Genomic DNA, 18,873 nt, shown 5'->3' on the forward strand with positions numbered 1-18,873 from the left:
TTAATTGTATTTTTCTATAAAGACTAAAGATTTAATTGAATCAATAAAAATTTTTATAACTCAACTTTGGTTTTCTACAAAGGTTTAGGACATTATTGTATCAGTCTAGAGGTTTTGCAATCAATTACTTCCATGCATAGGGTTTAAAACCTGAGGTGCGATTTTAGTGACCACTAAGAAAGTTTGAGAAAAGTTACAACAAAGTACTAAACCTTGTCTGCGGAAAGCAATTTAAATCCTAAAACCTCTTTTTAATATATATATATATATATATATATATATATAATCGAGTCATCTTGATGAATGGTACTTAAAATGGCCTAATTATCACATTAAAGTTGCCCATGTGGCATCCTTAAACTGCGCGTGGCAACATAAATTTCAAGCATTAATTGTATTGTTCTTTAAAGACAATACTTAATTGAATCATTGAAAATATTTAGAACTCAACTTCACTTTTTGACAAAGGTTTAGTACACTATTGCATCAATTCAAAGATTTTAAAATCGATTACTTCCATGTCTTAGGTTTAACACTTAAGGCGTGCTTCATTCCGACGGAATCTATTAAGTTCACTCCTTAACTATATTGTATTTCAACAATACAGATGGATTCATAGTGCATCATGGATTCGTTCCATGCTGTGATTCTACCCCATCCACCACTTTATTTTGAAACTCCTCTCTTCAATGAAGTCATAATAACAGTAGATTATCCAATCTAGGTTAGCCCCAGCTGCAGGAATAAAGTGTCAAAATGCATTGGCTTGATCTTTCTTGGGATTTTCTTGGGTCAATTTTCTCTTTTGCCCCCCCAAACACTTCATGAATCTGGAACTGGTCCGAATTGAAAGGGACAGGAGAAACGAAGAAAGTTTGGTTTGGATGCACTTGCGGGGCCATGGAGCGTGGTAATAAATTAATCCATTAGCTCGCACCGAGCCTGCGGGTCTATCTCAGGACGAGGGTGTACGGACACCGCTTGCATTGAAACCTCTAATCGCGCTGGCTTGATACCATTTGGTGAAAAAGGAAGGGTTATTGCAAACCAAGTGTACGTCGAAATGTAGAAAGATGCCCAGAGCTTTGGCCCCTCAGGCCATACACAAAACAGGCCAAGGGAAAAAACAAACGACAAAGCTACCATATACTCGTGGTACAAAAGAGAACGAAAAAGACAAGAAATGTCGGTCCTAAATTGTCACCAAATCTTTTCGTATTTCTCAAATTTTTCAGAGAGAAATTGAACCTATACTTTGCTTCTGGTACATCTTATGTTAAAAAAAACTTAGGTACATCAAATGCACGTTGTTTTTTCTTTGATACAAAAAAAAATGAGGGATTAATATTATCCCCTTAATTGGTGGTTAACTTTTTTAGGGTTCTTTGCATTTCGCCAAATTTCTTTTTTTTGGTGGATAATTTTCTTTTAAAGGGTCTATCTTGTGCCAATCGAAGACATTGCACTAGGAGACAAGGCATGGCGAGCACAACATCTTTTGGAGATTATATCATTTCTTATCGTGAAGCCCGCAAGGGGGACATGAAGGACTGGTTTTGCCAAGACCCATAAGCGATGTAGATGGGAAGAGCAAACGTGTTAGAGATTACTTGGTTCTTCAAATATGACGTGGAGTGAGAATATAATGCTTATGCAATGCCAATAAGAGAAACACCCATACCATATATCATTAACAATAACCTAGCGTCACTAAGGAAATGGCAAATCATAGAATAATATCGAAATGGCTCGATTTTACGTGGATCTTTCGTTAAGATGGGATAAATCTGCCTTCTTATTTTCCTGCATGGCATGCTTAAAGAAAAAACTCAACTCTGATCTCTCTCTCGCTTGCGTACTCGTATCTTCTTCACCTCTATCATATCACCTTGATCTCTTTGGCTTTACGACCATCGTTATCATCATCATCTCCATCGAGTTACGTCATCTTGTGAAGAAGCTCGTGGTTTCTTCACCTCCCCTACCCTGCTATCTTTGGCTTTACGATCATGTTATCATCATTTTGGACGAGTTACGTCATCTCTCTTTATTAGTAATTTCCCTCGAATCTGTCTATCATCTCCCTTTATCTTTTTCAATAGGTCTCTCATACAAACAGACTTAAAGAGCGTCGAAGTATATTCATAGATATTATGTAATATTGTTAAGAAATTATTAGATTTTGAAGATAATATTTGATGTATCGTTATTTTCTAAGATAGCTAATTTTCTTATTAGATTATTTCCTTTCTCATGCATATTGTTGGGTATTACCCATTTTGAATAAAATATAAAGTTTAGTTAATTGAGTAAAAATATAATCTTTTATTGATATCCCAAATCAAAAACCTAGATTTTCTTCTTTCTTGTCGTCAGTCTTATTATTATCTTTGTTTCAACCATCATAATCTTTGTTCCCTTCTTGTGGTTGGTGACATTAGCATCATCATCTTTGTCATGGTGTGACTTCATTCCAATCTCTACTCAACACCAAGGGGGTCATGCCTTACCGTCGTCAGTCCCCTCATCTTCAATAACATCCCAATTTTGTCAACACTCAACGATGCATACCATGGACATTATATGTTGTTGGACACTCTTTCAATAGCAAGCATCATCGACGAGCGAAGTTTTGATCATCGTAGCCAAGTAGCTATGATCATGCAATCAAAGTTGAGTGTTGTAGAGTGATGCAATTTAGTTTGCCGCAATTCAAGTTAGGTTTTCACGCGGTTCTATCAAGGTTGTATAAGAAAGATGTGTCAACTTTGTGATTCTGTCTTTCTTCAAGTCTTGTCAAATCCGATTCGATGTATCCACATCCCTTATTTAGTGTAAGGTTTGGCTTACATGGTACTTGGTCACAGGCTTTCAAAGAAAGCTACATCTATCAAATGCAAGCTAGATGCTCCAACTTGAAAAGGAGTATTGAAGTATATTTATGGATATCAGAGAATTTCCTATGAGATAATATCGATAGAGATATAATTAGACATTAGAGATATTAATTGATATTTCTTTTTTTCTATAACAACTAATTTCGTTACTAGATTAGTTCTTTTGATATGAATATTATTCTGGTATAAATACCTTTCTATAATTAAGTATAAAGTCAAGTCAATTAAGTAAAGATGTAGTCTTTATTATTCTCCCTTCCTATCTCTCAAAGATCAAGATATTTATAGATTGAAGCCACTAGAGAGAAGGACCTAAATAAAAACCCTAGCTTTTTCTTACTTCTTGTTGTTAGTCTCAATCATTATCTCTTTTGCAACTATCATCTTCTTTGTTCCTTTCTTGTGGTTGGGACATCGGCATCTTCGTCTTTGTTAAGGCATCGAGCTTCATTTTAATCTCTCCTCATCGTCAAAGGGGTCGTGTTACTTCATCTTTAGTGACTTCTCAATTTTGCCAATACTCAACAATGCTTACACCGGATGTTATTCCTCATGGGACCCTCTTTCAATTGCAAGCATTATCATTGAGTGAAGTTATTGTAAAAAATTTGAGCACTAGAGTTCAGCACAACAAAGTTGAGTGTTGTGCGGGTGATGTTGTTTAGTTGTAATTCAAGTTGGTTATCCAAACGGTTCTATCAAAGTTGTGTGAGAAAGATATGTCTACTTTCTAATCATGTGTGTCTTCAACGCTTGTCAAAACCGATTCGATATATGCATATTCTTGATTTAGTGTAAAATCTAACTTACAAGGCACTTGGTCACATACTTTAGATGAAAGCCGCATCTATTAGTGCAAGCTAGATGCTCTAGCATGAGGGAGAGTGTTGAAGTATATTTGTGGATAAATGAGAATTTCCTATTAGAGTATATTTTTAGAGATATGATAAGATATTAGAGAAATTATCTGCTTCTTTATTTTCTAATATGGCTAATTTCCTAATTATACTATTTGATTTCCTATGCATATCGCTTGGATACAAATACCGTTTGTTGATAAATTATAAACTCAAGTCAATTGAATAAAAGTATAGTCTTTCTCGATCCATTTTCTCTCTCTTGAAGATCCTAAAATATTTACATGGTATCAAAGCCACCAAAATAGAATGACCCAAATCAAAACCCTAGCCTTTTCTTCCTTCTTGTTGTCAATCTCAATCATTCTTTGTTACAATCGTCGTCTTTTTTGTTCCTTCTTGTGGCTAGCGATATCGGCATCTTTGTCTAAGTCAAGGCAACAAGCTTTATTCCAATCCCTACTCGTCGTCTAGGGGGTTGTGCCTTACTGTCATCAGTTAGCTCATCTTTAGTAATTTCCCAATTTTATAACACTCCATAGTACCTACTATGGACGTTATTCATTGTGAACTCTCTTTCAATTGTTTGTCAAGTATCTAGGCAATCATGAGTGTTGAAGTCGAGCACACCTTCATTGAGCAACCAAAGTTGAGAGTTGTGGCCACAATTCAAGTTGGGTTTCCACAAGATTTTATAAAGGTTGAATGAGAAAAATATGTCAACTTTTTGATTATGTGATTCTTTAGTGCTTGTCAAATCCAGTCTAATTTATTCATATCTCTTGTTTAGTGCAAGGTTCAATTCACACAACGTTTGGTCACTAACTTTGGAAAAAGCAACATTTATCAGGTGCAAGCTAGATGCTCTAGCTTAGGGGGGGGATTTAAGTATGTCTATGGATATTAGAGAATTTCCTAATTAGAGAATATCGTATAGAATTAGATACTAGAGATATTTTTTTTTTAATAATTTTTATTTTAGATACCTAATTTTTTTTATTAGACTAATTCCTTTCCTATGCATATTGTTTGGGTATAAATATCTTATCTAATAAGGTATAAAGTCATGTTTCTCACTCTCTTTTGAAAATCCTAGAATATTCACTCAGTATCAAAGCCATCAAAAGACATGGACCCAAATCAAAACCCAAGTTTTTTCTTCCTTCTTGTTGTCAATCTCAATCATCGTCTCCGTTGTAACTATTGTCTTCTTTGTTCCCATCTTGTGGCCCGTAACTTAAGCATCTTTGTCTCTATCAAGGTGTCAAAGTTCATTCTAATCTCTGCTCATAGTCTATGGGGTTGCTTATTGTTGTTAGTCACCTCATCTTTAGTAACTTCCCAATTTTATCAACACTCAACAATGCCGATGGATGTGGAATCAATTTGATCTTGACAACGCTAGTGGTACCAATTCACTAACCACAACCTACCAATGAGAGGGTAGAAAGTGCCGAGCCATTAGTTGCACAGTTGGTGGCGAATTAAGTCCAAGGTGAAGATGTCAACATGCCAAGGCAACTCATCGATGAGCAAAGAAGGCAATTAGAGCTAAGTCTAGTGATTATAACTACTATGAGGAGGCTTCTTAACGAACACTAGAACGAAATGATTGACCACATGACAAAATACCTCATCAAGGTGGTCATGCCCATGATCGTCAACACCTTCCATGTGGGCATACACGGGCGAGGAACATCAAGCCATTCAATTCAAATGCAGTTAAATCCTACCATTGGTTTGACCTAGATCAATGAGATATGATACCTGTTGGTGGAAGTAATTTGCCTAATACTGCGGTTTTTGGGTATGTTTCTCTAACTTTAATCAATTGAATGGAAAATATTTAGGCCAAGTGATCTCACCACCGGTGAGGATTTTACAAAGGTTTGAAAATCCTAGTTACCTTGTATTGTTGGCTAACAATAAAATCTAGGGGGTGAATATTTTGTTTTAGAAAATTTGACGATCTTTTGCGGAAATTAGCTAATGGCAAGTAAAGATTAGGTTAATGTGATGTTTTGAAAAGCCGTGGAAGCAACTATGTGCAAATAAGAGTAAAACAGATGAAAACAACAACATATAGAGAATTATAGTGGTTCGGCTTTATTCACAAGCTTACGTCCACTCTTCAGACTAATAGCCACAAGACGAGCTGGATTCCACTAGTAATTTGTTTGGAAAGTTACAAATGACTAGCACTTATCTTTTCCAAGATAGATATCATTATTAGGACTCAACTACTGCTTTTACTTTTATACACTTAATCCTTAACACAATTATTAAATAGTACGAATACTGATTTCGGACAAACACAACGACATAGAGTGTATAGCTAAGAAAAATAGCAGGAAGTAGGCTTCTTGATCTTTTGAAGTTGCACACTCTTTTTCATGGCTTCCGAGGTTTTCTCTTTTATAGCCATTTTCAATCTATCCGTTGAAGTGGATTAGAGAAGCATATAGCTATTAGAGTTACCGTTAAGCTACTGTCCGTTGATGGAACTGCCTTTTCCTTGAACCTTTGTAGGCTATCTAGAAATAACAATTGCTGTTGTTTTCCCGCTATACTCTTTGATAGATGTGTTAGACGACTTAGCTACTCGACTACATGTTTCATCTAGGTTTTGCTGTTGTGAGAATCCAAGGCCACAACGGCTAGTTTGTTGACCCAATGAATATCATCAGATGTACATGGTTGTCACAACACCATTGACTCGATCTTTATAGCTTCGATATAAACATCATCAATTGCTGATCTTTTAGGTCCACTAGTACTGTTTATGGAAAAACCATATTAAGACATTTTGCTTACTTCTTTCCAATGGATCACACCATGGATATTGTGCGGTCCTTTGGTCCAAACATCTGCAGATATCATAGTAAATGTTATACTAAGAGTAGTTTGAACATCATCAAAATCACTTGGAGATGTTTCTTCAACACCTTAAACCTAACGGATAGGAAGTTCAAGTCTATCAACTTATCTACCCTCAACTTAGGGGTTTGGAAAGGTGTCAAAGTGGCTAAATTTGTATTACAACCATTAGGTGCCGTGGATGAATGGTCTAGTTAGTATATATGAAGTCACATTTTGATTGGGTTAACATTATACCTTACCCAAGAAAATTCGAAATTCCCAACTTCGTTGTTTTCAACGGTGAAGAAGAGTAGTTGATTGTCGAAAACATTGGTTGATCTATTTCCCAATGTTCTTGAGACTTAGTTTCTTTCTTTGTCTTTATAAAAAGTTGCCTTTATTTGGTATATGAATTTGTCTCCTAATTCAATCCATACTTGGGATGAGATGGAAAGACAGTTCCATTCTCAATTATATAAAACATTACATGACGTATCAATTGCTGATTTGGCTAGCATTTATTGGTATAATAATGAGTCAGTTGATTAGTTTATTACTTGATTCAAGAGGGCCCAAAAAAGGTGCCTTATCTCACACTTAGAGAAAAAATTTACAAATTTGGCTTTCAATGGTTTGAAATTCAATCTTAAAGAAAAATTTAAAAGCCAAAATTTTGCCAATTTATTTTAATTGGCAACAAGAGTGTCTAAGTTTGAGCTATTACTAAAGGATAGAAATAGAGGGCCACATGAAGACTTTGCATAAAACATGCCTTTCGTGGAAAATATGAATTATATGATGAATTTGACCGATATAGGACAAGGAAAAAAGATTGCCGATGACAAAAGGGCATGTGATGGCTCTCAATTATTTAATCTAAAATAATAAAATGATTAATAAATATTCCATTCTTTTAAAAGAGGCATTTGTTTGCACTAAAAAATGACCAACTTTTAGTTATTATTAACATGTGATAAACTTAATCAATGAGAGCAGATTTTGGTTATTTATGAATAGAATTATTAGTAACTTATAGAGAATTGACAGCTTGCTAATGAAGTCATCAACGACACAAAAAGTGAAGTTTTCAATGAGGACCTTGAAGTTGGTTGACGAAATCATCAATATGGACATCAAGCAATCCACAAGAGGATAATCGCTAGTTGCTATTTTGTTGCTATTTTAGGATTGTTGTAACTTCTCATAACCACTAGGAAGTAATTTTTTCGGTAACTATTTGTAACCGTTTGTAACCTCTATTGGTGACTTCTGTTGAAAACTAGTAGTACTTTATTTTTCTAGTTGTAGCTAGATTTGTGTTATTGATTATATTTTGGCATGCATCTTTATCTTGGGTGTTGTATCGTCGATTAAATTCCGGCATAACTTGTTTGCCTTTGGTTACTTTGCTTAGTCTATATTTCCCAAGTCTTGTCATCGATTAAATTTCGACGCAATTTGCATATATACAATCATGTTCTAATCAAAGTTGTTAGTTTCCTTATTACCTGCGATATTTTCTATTTGGAGTTGGTGCAAAACCCTAAACTCGTTTAATTATAAACCAATGAACAACTTTCAGCAAAAGATATGTCATCAGAAGAAAAATTCTTGGAGTTTGCCCAGTGGCCACCATTTCCACAAGGGAAGGGGTACCACCTTCTTAAGGGAAGAGGGGAGTTTGAATCCCCACATTTTTTTAGGAGAGTTGGGATGGGAACAATTTAGCTTTAGGTGGGGTTTTCGATTCCCAAACCCTGCAAGGAGGGGGCAAAAGTTTGAACACTAAGGCTACGTTTGGTCGTCCGGATTTCTAATCGGGATAGGATTGGATAGGATAGGATATGAAATCCTTGGATTTTTTTATATCCCGTCTAGTGTTTGGTGAATCGCAGTATTAAAGTTGGATATGTTCACATCATGTACATTTTTTTTTTTTTTTTTTTATATAAACGGCATATCATTATAAATGAACCTATATGTTCGTAAGTGAAGATGGTGAAAATATCTCGTAACACTATTCCTTAATTGATTTATTATTTATTTTATTTTTCCTCTTTTTTATATTATTTTCATTATTATTTCTTTTTTCCCTTTCATCATTCTTTAATAAAAATTGATCAAATAGTAAACTGTACTAACATATTTAAAATACAAAAATACCTAAAATATATAATAAATATAAATATTTAATTTATAGATTGATTGTTTATTATAAAATAGAATTAAAATTGAATATATAAATTAAAATAAGATTAATTAATTTTTTTTATTTTCTTAAATTAGAATTCAAATATTATTTATATTGAAATATAATTTCAATTTTGTTAATTTAATAAATTTGTTATTCAAGAAAAATAACTTTCCTATTATGGACATTAGAAATCCTATCCACCTTTATCCCACCTCCTCCATGGGATAATTTTATCATGTCTATATCCCCCTTATATCCGACTTTATCCTATCCCGAGTGAGTACCAAACGTAGGATTGGATAAATTATATCATATCTCGAATTTTATCCCGACTGCCAAACGCAGCCTAAGAGTTAGAGTAGGAGTAAGATAAGGACAAAAAAAAGTACAAAGCAAGTGGATTAAGTAAAGACATAATCTTTAGATATCCTCTCTCCCTCTCTTAAAGATCTTTGAATATTTACTTAGAGAGATCTATTATATCTATTATATCTAGTAATTTTCTTGCAAGGGCTAATCCGACACATACTCTAGATATCAATAGTAGGGTCAAAGTGAAATTGCGCCAACAAGTCAAATATTTTCCTGAGTAAACAATAGAAGAATACTTATCTCTCAAGAATTGGCCGGTGATATGATAGCTAGCTACCCTCTCAATAAACAACAGTATAGCAGTCCGAAGAAGACAGCAATTGACACTTGAGATAAGCTCATTCCAGATGCCCGCGAGGGAGACTTTACGGCAATCCGAAGAAGATAACAATGCCAGATAAACAACAATATCAAGCCACGCAAAAGGCTCGAAAGCTACGTGTTCGTGGTGAATCTTTAGTCAAGTCAATTTTGAACGTCCCATCGTTGCTTAATGCCAAATAAAGCTTCGATAAAAAGCTCTTAAGACGATAGTGAACGAAGCAACAGATGTACGTATCCTCAACGTCCCAGCACTTTTAAACGTCTAACCATAAACCTCTGACCTGTAACAAGATCATTGTACCTCCTGTCGCTTTTCGACTGATGGCGCCGTCAAGATGATTGCGGCTAAGTCACGAAGGAGGAATAGAATCTCACGTCGGAAAACGACGTGCGAGAAACCTTAATTGATGCTTTCACCTTCGCGCTTATCGTCCCTGCACATCGATTCCCATCGAGTGCATCCCTTGGAATGCGTTGTAACGCGGTGCTCCCTTGATTTATCGGAGAGTAATATATATATAGTAATATATATATATATATTTTTTTTTTTTGTAAAGAACGGAGAGTAATATTTATTAGGCTGTAAGGCCTGAGAAGAAAAGCCCATGTTTCCTATCTTTAGCAATACTTGTCATAACGTGTAATATTGACATCATGTCACATGATCACATAATACAGCCATGATCATTTGAGGCATGATAAATATGATACGCAATATGATCTTGCTATTATAAGATAAAATAATGATGCGTTTAGTTCAGCTTTTTGAAGGGAGTTTAGGCTCTTAAAAAAGTTTAGTTGTTTGGTAATTCTTTTTTCAACCATTTTGAGGAAATACCTGCATTGACAAAATTGGTGTTTTGAGCTTTCAGTATTTTTTAGAGATGTTCCTAGGTAATTGAACTTATTTTCTTCCCAAATTACCACCACTAATAATTTCATATTTCAATTTTACCCTCATGACGTATGGTTGTGTGACATCGATGTTGCATCACTAGGATTGCACGGCCTCGGTTACCTATTGCCTAGCTCATGTGACGTCGTAGTCGCATCACCTTAGGGTGGGCTGACGCTTGTAGGAGGCCAGATGAGATCATGGCTAGTCACGAGGCTCCATCTGAGGGTTAACAGTCGCTAGTTTGTGGAGGCTCCAGATTTGTTCATCATCAAGTTTGCCCATGGTCGTCGGCTATTGAAGCCGATCAAATTTATATCAAAATGTCAGCAAGTATTAACAGGACACTTTTGTCGAGCGTACGAATTTCTCATTAAGAACTAAGCAAAATTTGTATTTTATATACGAATTCTTACAAGCACACAATGGAAATGAAGACCTCGTCGACTGAATCTATTGAAAGACGTCATGTTAGTACAAATACACTGCTCTAACCTGGATACAAACAAAACGCACATGGAATGATAGTAATGTTCAAACTGGACGTCCACGATGCGCACCCGTGTCAAGGGTCGATGCTGAAACGGACAGCCTTGATGCATGCACGTACGAGGAAACATTGAATGTAGGATGTCCCAAAAAAGGGATATATGGGATTTGACATGTCGGTGGAGGTTGATGTGCGCCCGATGTTTCGGCCCCTAGAACGAGAGGTAACTCTAACGCGACGCTCGACCCACTTCCGGTCGTTGCGTTCCAGATCGGCAGCACTTCAACCACGGTCCGCATACGTCGCCTTTTGCCCTTCACGTCGCGTACTATGCCCATCCCTTGCACCACACTTCTTTTCATAGCAGTACAAATGGTCCCTCGATTTCGATACAATACATGATGTGATTTTGAAATGTTTGATTAATGTGCAATGTCGTTGTCAAAATTATAATTTATTTAATATGATTAATAAATTATTGATAATTATTCAATATAATTCCTAATATTTAAACGTTAACGGATTACATTGAATATTTGACCAAAATTTAGCTATCACATTATATAAATTAAAAATTCAAAAAATGCATTACACATTGAATTAAAATTCAAGTACCTACTTAAACAAATTAAAAGTTCAAAACGATATTATAAATTAGAACATAATTCAATGACCATTTATGACATATTTCTTGAATAATTGATTATGTGAAAATAAAATGGAGACAAAAATACAAAACAGAGGTGGAGATTGCTGCATCTAGCGAGAACCATTGATTGATGACAATGGTTTCGTATGATCCAATGGTGACATCCCTTTGTCTGTGGACCTGAATTGTATGGTTGTCTTGAAGGCTATCTTATATGGGGACCAAAAAAGTCATAAAATCTATGGCACTTATGTCAATTAAGTCTTAAAATTTTAAATTGTACTAATTGATTCTTAGACTTTTTGATAATTATCCAATGTAATCTATCTGACCAATTTTGATCGAAAATCGTTATGAACACTGCTTGTGCCGTCCGACATGGTACGACCGATGCCGACTCTAATAATTTTTTAATAATTTATTGAATTTGTCTTTTGCTATCTTTTCTTTCTTTGTTTTTCTACGACTCTAGGTCGATGAGGGCCTAATGCCCTTGCTTGTGATTGGCAAGGGTGCGAAGGCTCTCACCCTTCGCTGGTGAGGGTCACTTATCCTTGCTTGTGGTCGATGATGGTCGTCAACCCATAGTGGAGTGAAAAAAAGAAAGAAAATGAGAGAAAAAATAAAAATAAAAATAAAAAATCATATATGTTAGTGTTGGCTATGTCATATAGGACGACCGACATTAACGTCAGCGAAATGTTTATAACTTAATTAGTACAATTAAAATGTTTATAATTAAATTGACGTAAGTATAATAGATATAAGACTTTTTTAGTACTTTTTCCTTTTAAACAGGTGAAAAGGGTAAAATTGGAGAGGGCCCAGATTTTTTGGTGGGCCTGTTTCCGGGCCCCAATTAGAGTTTTTACTGGGCTTTTTTTTGTGGGCCCCCATGTTGAAGAGGACTTGATGGAGTCATGGCTTATTATCATATCAAAATCAGGCTCATTGTCGAGATCCTACACTATATGGTTATTGTTTTGGATGCTATCCATAATAATTAGTCTTTGTCAAAGATAGACTCGAAGGGCTCTAAGGAGTTTTTTTTAAGGAACTCCCGGTTTACATTGGCTCTGCACGGATCGTTAGATCATGCGAATCCCAGATAAGTCTAATCTCAACTAATGATTCATGCGAAGCGAGCTAATTAAAGTCAAGAGTATCTAATAATTTTCCTTATTAGTTTATACGTAAAAACAACCAAGCAACAAATTGCGTCGTCCTTGTTGTCATTGCTATCCGGCAATATTATGACCATCATGTCATAACATGAGACGCTTCTGATATTTACATGCTTATTGTTGAACGTGAATAACTCTAATTGATTAAGCTTCATGTTGTTTGCTTTTTAGAGATTAACGGGACTTTAGGGGGCTCACACTTGTGTATGTATGAAATTAGGCCAAATATGCTTTTACACTATTATACTAAGACTAGATGACTTGCTCGTGAAGTATGATTAATTCTACCCTCATAGAATACTAGGGTTAAGACCCGCTATGCACTCATAAACAGTTAGGTGGTTAGGCATAAAAAATAACTGGGAGAGGTGGTGATTACTTTGATGGCTAGGGATGTATTGTAAATAATTTTTTTTTGGAAATATGTAAATGAGACAATATTGTTTTCCTTTAATAGTATAGACGATAGATACTAGGCAAAACTCGAAAGCATGGGGAGATAGTGAAGACACATTTGCATGATGTGACAATATGTGATCTCTTCTGTAATTAATGGGATATTAGTTGCTAACAACGTAGTATAAGCTACCAGGAGATCCCCCTCCACAGTAAAACCCAGGTCCAATCCCTCCCTTATAAAGAAGGAGCAAAAAGAAAGACAAGCAATTACATTGTAAACGATAATCACTTGAAAAAAAAGAACATGGGTCATATTGCCTTTGATTTCTCCCTTGGCTTCTACCCTGCATCAAATAAGAGCTTCTAACAGTCTTCTTCCTAATCGTCTCCTTTTCCTTCACCTTTTGGAATCCACTTCTTTCAGAAACCAACACCAACCTTCAAACTTTGACAAATTGGGCTTCATGTTGTGCAAAATCACAAGCCTCTCCCACCAAGTCCAAGGCCTTCATTGACTCTCTCTCCCAATCAGTTCTGTATATCACCAACAACATTGAGCCCACACATGCAATCTGAGCTGCCAAAAGCCCATAACAAAGGCCCAAAAACCCCAACCCGTACACAAAGGCCAAGACCAAGGCCACTGGTGCACCTACTAGGTAAAAGGCGCAGAAGTTGATGGCTGCCCCAACGCTAGGCCTTGCACTCCCTCTAAGAACCCCGCAACTTGTGGTCTGTGGGCAATTTGCAAGCTCACACAGTCCTATTAATGGCAACACCACCATGGTCAGCTCTAGCACGTCACTATCACTTGTGAACACTCTTCCCCAAGCTCTCCTGCCCAAGGTTGTCCATAGTAACCCAAACAGTGAAGCAACCAATGCCAATCCCAGGGCAGTTATGGTCGCCAGCCGTGCCCTATATGCCCGTCCTGCTCCGAGCTCGTTCCCGACCCTGCTCGAGACCGAGGCGCTCAAAGCAGTCGGTAGTGAGTAGAGAAGTGAGGTGGTTTGGATCACGATCGCGGCAGTTGCAAGGGCGACGCGGGGGTGAGGAAGGTAGCCAGCAAGAATGGTCATGAACTCATACCACCACCACTCCAAGCAAACTGCTAGGCAGCTAGGAATGGCGAGGCTGAGTAGTTGCTTCCATTCCTCTTTTAGTGAGGCATTAGGGGCACCTAAAGAGACTGGCCATGGATGGGATAATGTTAATAAAACTTTCATGTCAATCTCCTCCTCATTGGGAGCGATGGCCCTAGTCCTAGCGTAGAGCATGAATAGAAGAAGAAAAAGGAGGATGTTGAAATTGGTTGCGAAGTTTGAGATAGCGATGCCCGGGATGCCGAGATCCAAAGTGAAGGCCAAGAAGATGGTCAGAGGAATGTGCACGAGAATAGCTAGCAAGGAGCACCACATTAGTGGCCACGTGGTCCCTTTACTTCGGAGATAGATACGCGACGGATGGAGAAGGCTGTTGGCCACAAGATCGGGTAGTGCGAAGCGACAGAAGAGGCCGGCGACCTGCGCAATATCGGGGCTTTGGTTGAGGATGAGCATGATGGACTCGAGGTTTACCCACAAGAACCCAATCGGGATAGAGGCAAGCAAGAGCATGAGGATTGTCCTCCGTAAGGTCGAGTGGACTAGGTATAAGTTGTTGGAACCAAAAGCCTGGCTGCACAAGGGCTCCATCCCCATCGCCAGCCCTGAGAGGACAGAGTAGCCGGTTATGTTGGTGAAGCCGATGGCCAGTGCACCGCCCGCCAGCTCGAGGCTTCCAAGCCGACCGATAGAGGCCACCGAGACCATGTTCTTTAGATAATTCACTATGCTCACCGCCAGAATTGGGATGCCAATGTCTGCCATTCTCTTCAGCTCCTCCACTGCCTGCGAAAGAGGACAAGGGAAAAGAACAAGAAAGATTCAAGAACTAACATGGAGTTAACATAGTAGAGTTCTGAGAAGATGAAGTTTCAAGGATTTCATGAGGGTCATTTGCAGATACCTCGGGCACTGTTGGATAACTTTGAAACCGTTGTGGTTCACCCATTGTTCTCTTCGGGTTTCTGTTTGGCACACTGTTTCTTTGTTCTTGTCTGGCGTTTCTGTGTTGTCGGAGTGAGTGAGGTAGTAAGGAGCGTAATAAGCAGGAGGTTTCTGTCGTTGTTAGGAACAATTGAGAAATTATCTCGGTTTTTATAAGGTGGCAATGCAAGGTGGTGGCCTAGTGGCAGAGCACAGCAACTTGTCATCTGTGTTTTCTCTCTCTCTCTCTCTCTCTCTCTCTTTCTCTGTATCTCTTTTTCCCTCCCTCTTTGTGTGTCTCTACTTAGAGTCCTCTATAGCATAATTAGACCCTTTTAACAATCAATCATGATTGACGATATAATGAGACCATAATAAATGACCTCTAATCCAGAATTTAATGGGCAATTAGATGGCCCCTAGCATGCCTCTCAGCTCTTGTCAAGCTAAAACATAGTCAAAATCTCTCGATTTGCCTAATGATTAATTGCAAATTTAAAATGACTTTGTCCAAAAGCGAGAGCATGGTTTGTTTTAAAACTGAGGTGATAAGAGCGGAGTCATCCATGTTCCGCCGTTTCTAAAATCTTCTTGGCTTGTCATTTTTCAGCATCATCAACGTGCCTCCATTGAAAAAAGATCGATACAACGCACACTTGCATTACTAAAATTGGTATGATCATGTGAGGGAAATGTCATTTGTTTCGGTGCATCTCTCAAGGTTCCTTTTATCTTATGTTTATAGTGACCGAGAACAACTGTATGGCATGTGCTCCTCCATAGCTTCTAACATAACCCCCATGTGTCTTTTCCATAAGTGTACGAAAGGCACTTTAACCAGATGATCAATTTTGGAAGCACTTCTTCCTCTCTCTGTTTCGGTAGAAGTACCCAAAAATCACAATTGACTTTCAGGAAACGCCAACCCTTATCCATGGTGAATAGAACCAATCAAAGCAGGGATCAATTCATATTGATGATTGTGGGTTGGGATCCTAGCGGGAGTCTCATTACTTCAAGTTAAGTGATGGCTTGATCTAGAATAAAGAGACCCGAATCTCGAGTCTACATTTAGAGGAGATTGATCGTCCTGATTTGTGGGTCTCTCTTGATCATGACAATACGATCAATTTTTGTGAATAGATTAGACGTTGTGAAACTCAACGACTCTCAATTGTTTGGGGTCAAGTCATGAATATGATCACATAATCATCATACGAAAGGGTGAATCATTATGCTGCAGTGAGATATTTCCCCACTCTTGCGTAGGGCCTCTAAACAATAAGCGGGAAGTGGGAGGAAGGTCTATTGCTCTGCATTCACATCAACCCACAAATCAAGCAATTTTTTGGTTAATTAGATTACAAGCAAAGAGCCCTTTCGGTTCGTTTCATAAAAACCAAGCACGTGAAAGTCCTTTCTTTCTTTCTTGCCTTTTTAATTGATTTCCAAGATGATATTATGGCCTGCGCTTCTAGGCTAGTCAGCTTGGTCTAGTAGCGTTAACCCGAGAGGAAATCTCAAGGCTTCACCTGCACTTACATGATTGTTCTAGTTCTCTTGATTCTGTAATGTCATGGTTATGGAGTTCATCGCACTTTTGACTTCAGTCAAAGATACCGGGGTTTTAAAACACTTGGAACAGTCGAATGGTAATATTTCATGGTATATTCCTCCATAACCCTTATTATATTGTGGAAAAGCTAGGTTACCAATAATAGAAAGTCCTCTCTCTTTCTCTCTCTCCCCATAATGACCTAAGTAATCAATGCTAACTTGAAAATCCTTAGCCTGTCACGCTTGAATGGAGCCATATGCATGTGCGTCTAGTTACACCAACTAATCTAAAAGCCACTCTATCCTCATCAAACAATCATTACGCCCCACTTCTTCCGTTCTTCTCCCCATTTGATCTCAAGTATTCTCTTTACCTAAGTGTCTTATGCAAATTCACATGCACTTAGTACATAAAGGGACCACCGTGGACGAACTGTATTACCGACGTAAGGCATCTCTCCCCAAATGCCTTGAGACACCGTGGCTCGTGTGAAGAACACCCGTCAAACTCGGTAAACGTGTTTTCGCATTGGGAAATCAGTGGAAAATTCACCACTCCGGATACTATTCCTCTGTAAACCTCATAGAAAACTTGACTTGAAATACAAGGCAAACTAGGGGAAATTTCTCATGATAATATGAATGGGTCATTCTTTTGATGACAACACTAGTCTTTATTTCCTCATCATGATGAAAGAAGCTGGTCAATGGTAACATCTTCTTAGCATTTGATTTAGATTTGTTAATAAGCTTTTATCAATGGTCCCAAGGTCGGTCTCAGCTATAGCGAGCAAAAAAGGCTTAAAACCACCACGAACCCACAAACATAGAAAAAAGGAGGAGGAAAAAGACGTCAAACAACCGTCATGTCTCCGCTTTTCTTCAACCAATGACAAAGAGCACGGATCGTCTTGGAGTCTAAAGCTCAATCCTTTCACTATATTCTCCCTTTCTCTGGAGTATCTCGAGCTTCCCATTGATTACGATAGCAAAAATTGTTCGGATGTATGAATTTGTGCATTTAGATTTTGTGAGCATGTTTGTCACTCTGAAATGTTATTAGAGAGACATAACAAGAATCAATAGTAATGTCACCGACAAATAATCGATAATCCTATACATAATTCGACCAAATTGTTAACCTACATAAGTCTCCCTAGCATGATGCGCCTCTGCCTCGCTTCTTTTTAGAAAGGCAAATGTTGCATCAATAGAAAGACCACTAGCGTACGGATATAGTCTAAGTAAATCTTCAACCATAAGCTGGTCAAGAACATAAGGTGACCATGGAAATATCACCGCATCAAATTAGGGTTTCTGGTGGGTCCATGAGTTTGACATTTCTTACTAGATATAGCACTAACATCTCACTGCACACTCCTTCGTCAACTTACTTTTGTTTTATTTGGATACAAAGTGTGATGGTCTCCTCCCAACAATCGGAAAACCTTAGTGGGGGAAGCATCTCTACCAATGCTCAAAGGTACCGTCCACATTATCTGGTCTCACCAACTTGCCATGCTAATATTGAATACATCTACCGATTTGCTCATCCTTAATCAGTCAACAAAGAGCAGAAAAAAAAAAAAAAAAGCACACACCCAATAGCAACAAGAGTCAACGAGTTGATGCTGCTGACCATTCCACCATTTACAATCTTGATATATAAGAATGATGTATAAAAAGAACTAAGGATCTGTTCATTTAAAGAAAAACTATTTTTAGAATTTTATTTTATGACTTTTTGGTATTTAGTTGATTTGGCTTTTTAAGCAGGGCCGATAGAGACTACATTTAACTTAGGTTAATTTTAGCAAAATCCAAGCTTACGTCAAGATAACCCTTCTTTGAAACACTTTGGTAGTGCTCCTGAGTCGAAACCAAAATAATGAATCAGAGCACATGGAGCCATCTCCATATTGGCAAGAAAAAAGATGGCAGACTGACTGATTCAAAAATTCCTTTTTAGGTAGTTCATACTATCCATACATAGTGTTTTGATTTAAGATTTCAATTCTTCTGTGTTTTAGCACTAGCATATTGTTCCATGGAGCTAAGGTCCAAAATAGGGAAGAAAGTGATGTTTCCACGACTCTACCACTCAGTCAATTCTGTTCCACTTAATTCCTATTCCATGGCCACATATTTTTCTGGCTAAGTAATGGGAAA

General features: G+C 37.5%; 1 protein-coding gene across 1 annotated transcript; it reads right to left on the reverse strand.

The window, feature by feature from the left end:
• Positions 1–13,282: 13,282 nt before the first annotated feature.
• On the reverse strand, positions 13,283–15,270 carry LOC104415164 (protein DETOXIFICATION 55). The gene is made up of 2 exons (XM_010026418.3): positions 15,128–15,270; positions 13,283–15,009 (listed from the first exon to the last, which is right to left on the reverse strand). Exons 1-2 carry the CDS (start codon positions 15,170–15,172, stop codon positions 13,561–13,563), a joined length of 1,494 nt encoding a protein of 497 aa, XP_010024720.1. The 5' UTR covers positions 15,173–15,270; the 3' UTR covers positions 13,283–13,560.
• Between the last annotated feature and the right edge of the window lie 3,603 nt (positions 15,271–18,873).

This window comes from Eucalyptus grandis, chromosome 8 (assembly GCF_016545825.1).
Source record: "Eucalyptus grandis isolate ANBG69807.140 chromosome 8, ASM1654582v1, whole genome shotgun sequence".
NCBI classification, from domain to species: Eukaryota; Viridiplantae; Streptophyta; class Magnoliopsida; order Myrtales; family Myrtaceae; genus Eucalyptus; species Eucalyptus grandis.

Excerpts from the sequence above, each read along its gene's own strand:
- LOC104415164 (XM_010026418.3), bottom strand. The coding sequence starts at position 15,172 with ATGGGTGAACCACAACGGTTTCAAAGTTATCCAACAGTGCCCGAG. Across the intron at positions 15,010-15,127 it reads GTTATCCAACAGTGCCCGAG|GCAGTGGAGGAGCTGAAGAG; the intron begins GTATCTGCAAAT and ends CCTCTTTCGCAG.